The 7,804-nt window shown below is 42.2% G+C and overlaps 1 protein-coding gene across 1 annotated transcript; it reads right to left on the bottom strand.

Annotated features, from left to right (window-relative positions):
• Positions 1-2,058: 2,058 nt before the first annotated feature.
• LOC101589662 (PRAME family member 8-like) lies at positions 2,059-6,974 on the bottom strand. The gene is made up of 4 exons (XM_023707514.1): positions 6,643-6,974; positions 5,671-5,775; positions 4,167-4,653; positions 2,059-2,097 (listed from the first exon to the last, which is right to left on the bottom strand). The coding sequence occupies exons 1-4, from the start codon at positions 6,972-6,974 to the stop codon at positions 2,059-2,061; spliced, it is 963 nt and encodes a 320-aa protein (XP_023563282.1).
• Positions 6,975-7,804: the final 830 nt, after the last annotated feature.

Genomic DNA, 7,804 nt, shown 5'->3' with positions numbered 1-7,804 from the left:
TAAAGTTGATTATGCCCAGGGCCAAATGGGGGCTGGGCTGGTGACTCACTTGTCTTTTTAGGTGATTGATACCTATTTAGAATAGCAATCTCAGGTACTACTCTTTTAGCATTTGTTTGGTCTTTAGGTCTTTTAGGTCTGGCTCACAGCAGGAGCATCCGTCCCTCTCACAGTTACAAGATAACTTGTCTTTTGTGCTGTCTACTTCGAGGGTCTTGCCTTGTCTGACTGCCTATTAATATTTCTATCTAATTTGGCTACCTATAACACCAGTTATGGCCTTTTCCTACTGGAACTTAATTGATGAAATCTCATCCCAGAGACACTGTGACCCGGTCATTACTAATGTGATAAAAAAATGTGAAAATATACTGCAGGGACAAAAGAGCAAGGAGCCCAGCAGGAGGATTTAAAATGTTGTGAGCTTGGTCAGAAAGAAAGCGCCAAGAAAGCTGTAGACTGCAAAGATGGAGCTGAGAGGATCTCCATTGCTGGGAAGAAACCTGAGAATGGAAGTGATGGCCTGAAGACATCACAGGAGGAGGCAGGTTTCCACCCTTTACAGCCTCAGAACTGCAAAGGTCAGGGACTTTGCCTTGAGGGGAAAGCCACAAGGCCCCCTGTTCCAGAATGACAGCAGCGGTTGCCCAGTATGGAGCCATGGCTCCATACACCACAGCCATTTTAGAAACTGTGGCTGACAATTGGCTTACTCCTGAGGACTGGCAGGCATTAGCCAGAGCCGCCCTCTCTGGGGAGAATTATCTCCTGTGGAATTCTTCCTGTATTCAAGGAAGCTTCCACAATGATAGTTTCACTGTTGATGTAGAATTTGTTACCTTCACCAGCTGCAATCAAATACTTAACTACAGTAGCCCTATTTGCCCAAAAAAGGGACATGTGTTTATATGCAGAGGAAGTTTAGCCTTCACATATTTACCTACCAACTGGACAGGACTGTGTGTCATGGCAATTGTATTGCCTGATATAGATGTCATCTCTGGTAATGATCCCATACCCCTTCCTAGTTTACATTAAAAAATTAAAACTGGAATTTTCAGGCTTATGATATCTACTACTAAACCTCTTCAAGTTAAAACTTAACAGCTTATTAAAAATAGAAGTCAGCTTCTCTTTATTATGTGTATTAGAACACTTACTGCATTGCCTGGCCCTATTGTCAGCAGTAAACAAAAGTTTTGTAAAAAAGGGGTTCTTTTAAATTGCAAATGGTTGCTTCCAAGTGTGGAGGCACACACCTGGGGGAAGGGACAAACTGAGATCGGGAGGGCCCCGTGCTTCCATCCACTCTCATCCTAGGCTGACCCAGATCGACATCTGCAAGATAGGTTCAGCTGCAGAGGCCTGTGTTCCTGGTGCTAAGTAGGTGGGTCATAACCATGACATGCTGTGGCACTAGCATTGGCTGTGTGTGTGGCTGGCTTTGCAAGTTCTTAAGGCTCAAGATAGTACTTTAGAAGGTAATGTGGGCTCAAGAAAATCCTTTGTAGGTACTAAGACCATTAAGCTGCTCCTAGCAGCTGGGCAGCACACCTATGGAGTATAATCAACCAAAGACAGAGCCCCAGAGCTAAATGGTCCGCAAGTTTTGTTTGGTGTAATCAATGTTGTTTATACAGGGAAATCAAAGTTATAATTCTATCAAACCAAACCATTGCTTAAACCACACAGATTCTTATATTGCACAATTAATCATTCATTTTTGCTAAAAATTTTAAAATTATTAGAAGGAAATAATGGGTTAGAAAATAAAAATTAAAGGAAAAATATTTTAATGCCTTTTCAAATGCAAATGTGGGTGGCCTCCAGGTAGAGCAGCTACCAAGGTAAAAAGTCACTGCCCCACATATTTTAAGAGACTACTTAAAATTCTTTTAATTCCTAATAAGTTTGATTGCTTGTTTTACTGTCCAAAATTAAACATTGCATTAAAATAGGGCTTTGATATTTTACAAATATAAAGGCTTAAAATAATGTGTAAAAGCCATGGGGTTTAAACAGTCACTTGATTTGACATTCATTTAAATAATAAAAGGCCTAATTGTGGCCTCCAAAGGCTACTGTAGGATCAAAATTCTGTGAAAGCAAAAGAGTCAATCCTGACAACTTCACTTGTCAATATATACTATAAAAGTTTTGTACTTTTACAGCAACAGAAAGACAAACCAGGTAAGAGAAAAAAGGCTAAAAAAGGTCCTTTGGAGAGCTCTCCATACTGGACAATGACAAGAGACTCAGTCCACAACTAACCTGGGGCAAAGGTTATGCTTGTGTTTTTCCAGAGAATGCTAACTGACCTATTTGGGTACCAGAGTGTACTGTCAGCTGTACCATGGAGCCAGATCTAAAGAAGAAGTTAAGAACGACCAGGCTACATCCACCCTGGGGCCTATTCAAGAAACTAAGTGGAATTCTAAGGTCTAAATAGGTGACAAAAAGCATAAAAATACAAAATATGCATATTAATTATAGATTAGATTTCCTTCCAAGTTTTTCTAAGAAGAGATCTCTAATAACTGACAAATAACAAATTCTGAGTAATCTACTTATAAAATTTCTAAAGCTTGTAATATAGTTACTATAATTTAATTTGGCCAAATATTTGAGTGCACTCTTGATTTTTTTTAAGGGGCTTGTGTGTCTGTGTGCCTATGTGTTTGTGTGTCTTTCAATGAACAGCTGTTCCTTTTTTTCCCTTTTTTGATGATCTATTAATACTTTTATCAATAGGACTCTGTCTTTTCAATAGGCTGATGAATTTCATTAAACAACAATTGGATGCCATTAAAATGCAACCCATACAGGTCCATTACCACAGGCTTGAGATGGCTGAAAGAGAAAACTGCACTGGAATAAAAATAGCTTATGAGGATGAAGGTCAGGAGACTTCTTAGTTCTCCCACCCTTGGTGAAATGGTCAGGCTAGCCAGAGACAGGTAATGAGGGGCATACTCGAGACACCACTTGCCACCTAAGACAGGAACGGAACCTTCTATTGTCCTGGGCTCCTATGATGGGTAAGGTTTGAGTCGATTCCATGTAGAGGACACCTCGCCCTAAGCCAGGCACTGTCCCCTCAAGGGAATCAGCCTTCTAAAAAGCCATATTTTATATACATATATAAAAGTAAAGGGGGATCTGTGGGAGGCCATTAACTGGTATCCATTTATAATGGTGTCAGCCATGTTCTTAAGTTTCTATTCCCCTGCTGAGTTAAGTTTATGATCCTTCTCACCTTGCCCATTCCCCGTGAATCACGTGCTATGCCTTAAGGGGTTGCACCTTCCCTCGTTGCCTAGATACCTGTTGACCCCAAGAGCCGAGACTTCCTCATTCTTACACTTATACCCAGCACCTCTCCTGAATAAACGGGACTTGATCAGAATCCTGTCTTGTCCTCATTTCTCGTGTCTCCTGTCATTTGTCCCCTCTTCAATGCCCCGCTCCTCCCCCAGGTGACCTTCGTTGACTGACCTGCTGGTTCGGGACATCTGTGTATCTCTGGTTACTCATTGCAACATATATAGCTAAGGATAGCATCAATCTGGAGTTGATCCTTGAGCTCTAGGTTCCAATATCCTATGATTACAGCTATGTGCTTTTCTACCTAGCATTATCCACTTCATGAGGCTGTGGTCATCTTTCTTACAAGACTGACATAGACTCATCTTCATTACACCCCCTCTTCCTGGAAAACAACATACAACACTCACAATTTCAAAGAGCAAAGGTTTATTTTGTTTTAAAATTCATTTAGTTACCTGGCACAACAGGGGTGTAAAACAGAGGACAAAGTGATTGTGACTTATTTGTGAGAAGCAGAGAGAGAGATCAGCATTAACGGGAGATGGATTCTTTTAGGCTATGTCCCAGGTGTCCCACCTCTCCTGGCAGTGCTTGCCTAATGGACTAGTCCGGGGTGGAGCAGTGTGTCCACATGAAGCATTCACCTCCTGAAAGCCCCATTTACCAGTACAGGAGATTTTCTAGATTCAGAAGATTTCTGGACAAATTAGGGGACAAAAACAACTGTGGAATCTAATAGTACTTTGATTACGACACTCCTCTAAGATGATCCATTTCCCACTAAGTCCCTGAGTACAGAAACAGAACCTGATACAAACATCACAATAACTGATACTGACCAAGGGGGATGGTCTTATGTCCTGCAGGACTGGTGTCAGTTCAGCATAGACTTGAGCGTATCTCTGAGAGTCCACAAACTCTGTTAGAACATTAGACTGATAACTCTCCATGGGGGCAGGATACAGCCCTTGGGTAAACTGGCTCAGTCCAGCAGTTTGGTACAACAGGGCCTGAAGTGTCCCATGGGAAATGTCATTTCCATAGCAATTGAAGGCCTTCAGCTGGGAACAGTGGCTGAGTGCGGGCAGGATGGCCAGGATCTGAGTGTCTGTGATATCACAGCATTCTAGAATCAAGGTCTCCAGGGTGTTGGACACTTTGTCAAGCAAAACCTGGAGGGTCCTGGGATTGAATGATTTAATTGAAATTCTCCTCAGAGTCAGGGCCTTGAGCTGGCTTGTGCTTGAACATTGGGAAAGATGCTTCAAATCAGATTCATCCAGGGGACTTGAACACAAGGACAGAGCCTCCAAGGGGGTCTGGCTCCTGCAGAGAGAAGACATTTTTTTCTATAAATGTTGGCAATGACTAGAATGTGTTAGAAATGCCACATGAGGGAAATGAATGCCTTTCAAGAGGAATAAACCCAGGCATGTCTAACCAATGGTGTGGTGCTAGCCTAGTGTCCTCAGCACAGACTTCTGTTCTATTAGAGCCCTGAAATGCTCTTCCTCAGCCTCAGCTCCAGACACCAGCTAAGCATTCCCTAGTGGAGATTTGAGGAAGTGGCTGCATCTTATGTTTGATATGTAGATCAGGGTAATGACAGGTTTTGCATGGCTGTAACACATGGAATTTCTGAAATGGCACATGGCTGTAACACATGGAATTTCTGAAATGGCAGGTTCTAACGTACATGTGTATAGCTCCAACCAATAGCCTTCTAGTATGGATGGAATACAGGGGAGCAAGAGGGAAGCATGCTGCTTTCCACCAACCAGCAAAGGATTGTTTGTGCTTTGCCATGCCTATATGTAGATGACTCTGGACTGAATGCTTTCCAAACTCTCAGCTAAAACAAACCTTCCTACAATAACTTATTATGGGTACTTTGTCATAGCAATGAGAAAGTAACTCTGAGACTCAATCATATATGCTTATCCCATTATAATTCAACTTAAGAAGTACTTGTGAAGGGGTTTTGACCCTATAGCTGCTAAGCACAGTCTCCCATGCAGTGTGCAGGTGTAGGGATAGTCCCAGAATTAGTGTTCTCTCTTCCTGTACCCAGCACCTGAAGTGGACATGCTTCCTAAGGAAGAAACCGAATGTGCTTTCACTTGATCTGATCTCTAGATGTTGGCTTTCTGGACATCTGGCCTCTTGCAGAGCTCCTATCCTAGTTCAGTGACTGCTTTTAAATGGGATGTTATCAGAGACCTTTCTGTGTTCTGCAAAATGCTGTATTTCTCATTTCCTAGTACCTTCATTCATGTGCACACAGACCCCATCCTATTTTTTAAAGTAACTGTGAATGTACAGAGGAGCTCACTACCCCCTCACCTGATGATCTTATGCAGATTTCCACGCAGGAAGGAGACTTTGTTCATATGCAGCTCTTGTAGATTTTGTAACTGTAGTAAGTAAAAAGCATAGATTTCGGAATAGCTATTGATCGTTGAGGGTGAAGTTAAGAATTTTAGACTAAGGCTATGAAAGCGAAATATCTGAAGGTTTATCATCTTTTTGAGCTGAGATCCAAATGCTTCTATGCCTTTCCAATCCCAGTGACTTATCACCTCAATCTCATGGATGGAGTCCAGCTGCACAGATTGCAGAATGTTCAGGATCATGGAGACAGCACGGGACTTGATCACGACCTTCTCACAGCACAGTTGTACTGAATCTTTTCTCTGACTGGCCCACTTCAAGAGGCAGAGTTGGAATTGATTCGTGGTTCCAGAAAACTGACTCTCACCATGGAAACAAAGGTGTGTGAATATTTTCAATTTTGGTTTCTTTTTAGTCATCTCAGTACTGCTTGTTTCTTTATTTCTTCCATGTGCTGAGAGAGCATCAGTCATGGCTCTGGGTCCTTTATTCCAGAAAGGGTGTAAGGCATCTGTGAAGTCCAACTCCTGCAGTTTCCAGCAGCTGTTGGCAAAAGCACAGGTATCCTCAGAATTGAGATGAATTCTCAGTTTCCTACCTGTGTTGCTCTTGCACCCTTTTACCAGGAGTTACACTCCTACATTTCCTGCCTTCTGCTTTTATCATTTTAAACTTAGCATGCAGCTTGGTTCAACTTCTATTTCCTGTGCGGGTAAGAATGTAAGGTTCCTCTGGACTTCACCTCATCCAACATATGCAGCCTGCTCAGCAGGAAACCCCTTCAGATGTGGTGTTCACAAAGGTCAGTGCCTCTGTGATCATCAACATCAGAAGCCAAAACTAGGTTCCTGTTCTGCCTGATGTCACCTGTCCCTTTCCCTATTTCCCAGGATCCTGCTTCCAGGATTTGTGTATCATCCTCACCTGTGATGAACGTTCTGGGACAGCTGCATGTCAAGTCCATCCAGTAGGGCTTCTAAGGTCTGCAGATCTCTCTTTTCTGTTGTAATCTCTCCTAACTGAGCATGCGGGGTATCTTGTTTCCTCATTTGCATAAGGGTCCTCAAAGGGAGGTAGCGGAATGGCCAGAACTGCACCATAACCTTCAAGACCTCATTGTGTTCCCTCATGAAAGCATCCATGAATAAGTCATGGAAGATCACAGTGGGCAGCTCATGCAAAGCACCGCTGGTTGTGGTATCACCCTTCATCAGGTTCTGCTTAGCCAGCTCATACAGGGATGCTGGGCTCTGCATGCTTATCTTGAAATATCTGGAAGAAGATGTACTGTGAGTGAAATCCAGGAAGAGGCATCTGCTCAGGATCCCTTGCTATCCCCATTCAGAACCATGAAGATGCCCTGAGAGAAGAGGGCTCCCAACTGCCAGTGTGAAGCTTGTTCAGTTTGTTCCAATTTCTCTAATCTGTGCAGCAAAAAGGCAGGCCTCTGTCCTGTTGGTACAAGACACTACTAAGCCAACCACTTAAAGCTACTCATCTTTGCATCCTTGTTCCTCTGAAAAATGGGTTCTCTGTGTTGTGAAATCCCAGCCCCCTCTTTCTTGTGAACTTTTTCATTTTTCAAGCAAGGCCCTATATTACTAGGAATGGAAGGGTCTTCCACCCATTACTGTCTCCTTACTATATTCATTAAAACAATGAAGCCAGCTAGGCGATATTAGGGTATTCCTGCAAATGGATGCTAATATTTTTGTAATGGGTCAACTCACATTTTAGACTATAAATATAAATCTTGTGTTTTCTCTTATGTAAAAAATGTATACTCACCACTGCTCTAAGTTGCTTAGTTCACTAGTGGCTGTTTCTTGTTGTTTGCTAAGATAAAATTCCTTCCTCACTAATTCCTGTAAACAAAGTTAGATTACAGAGATGACTTCAAAATGAAATTAAATGGGCTTTAACTTCTTGTAATATTGGGCTATGCAAGGCTGCCTGCAGGTACTCAGGTGCAACATAACCAGAAACTAAAATAAAATTCCCAGGAAATTTAGTTTAAATAGTGGCCACACTGACCCTAAAAACCTTATTTTCTGTCAGACAATGAATTTGTTCACCAAACTGAATG

Source organism: Octodon degus, unplaced genomic scaffold (assembly GCF_000260255.1).
Source record: "Octodon degus isolate 3935 unplaced genomic scaffold, OctDeg1.0 scaffold00296, whole genome shotgun sequence".
Classification (NCBI taxonomy): domain Eukaryota; kingdom Metazoa; phylum Chordata; class Mammalia; order Rodentia; family Octodontidae; genus Octodon; species Octodon degus.
Note: the sequence above shows the minus strand (reverse complement) of the source record. Positions and strands in the feature narration are given on the sequence as shown.

Excerpts from the sequence above, each read along its gene's own strand:
- LOC101589662 (XM_023707514.1), bottom strand. The coding sequence starts at position 6,974 with ATGCAGAGCCCAGCATCCCTGTATGAGCTGGCTAAGCAGAACCTGATG. Across the intron at positions 5,776-6,642 it reads TCCCAGAACGTTCATCACAG|CTATTCCGAAATCTATGCTT; the intron begins GTGAGGATGATA and ends AACGATCAATAG. Across the intron at positions 4,654-5,670 it reads AATCTGCATAAGATCATCAG|GAGCCAGACCCCCTTGGAGG; the intron begins GTGAGGGGGTAG and ends TTCTCTCTGCAG.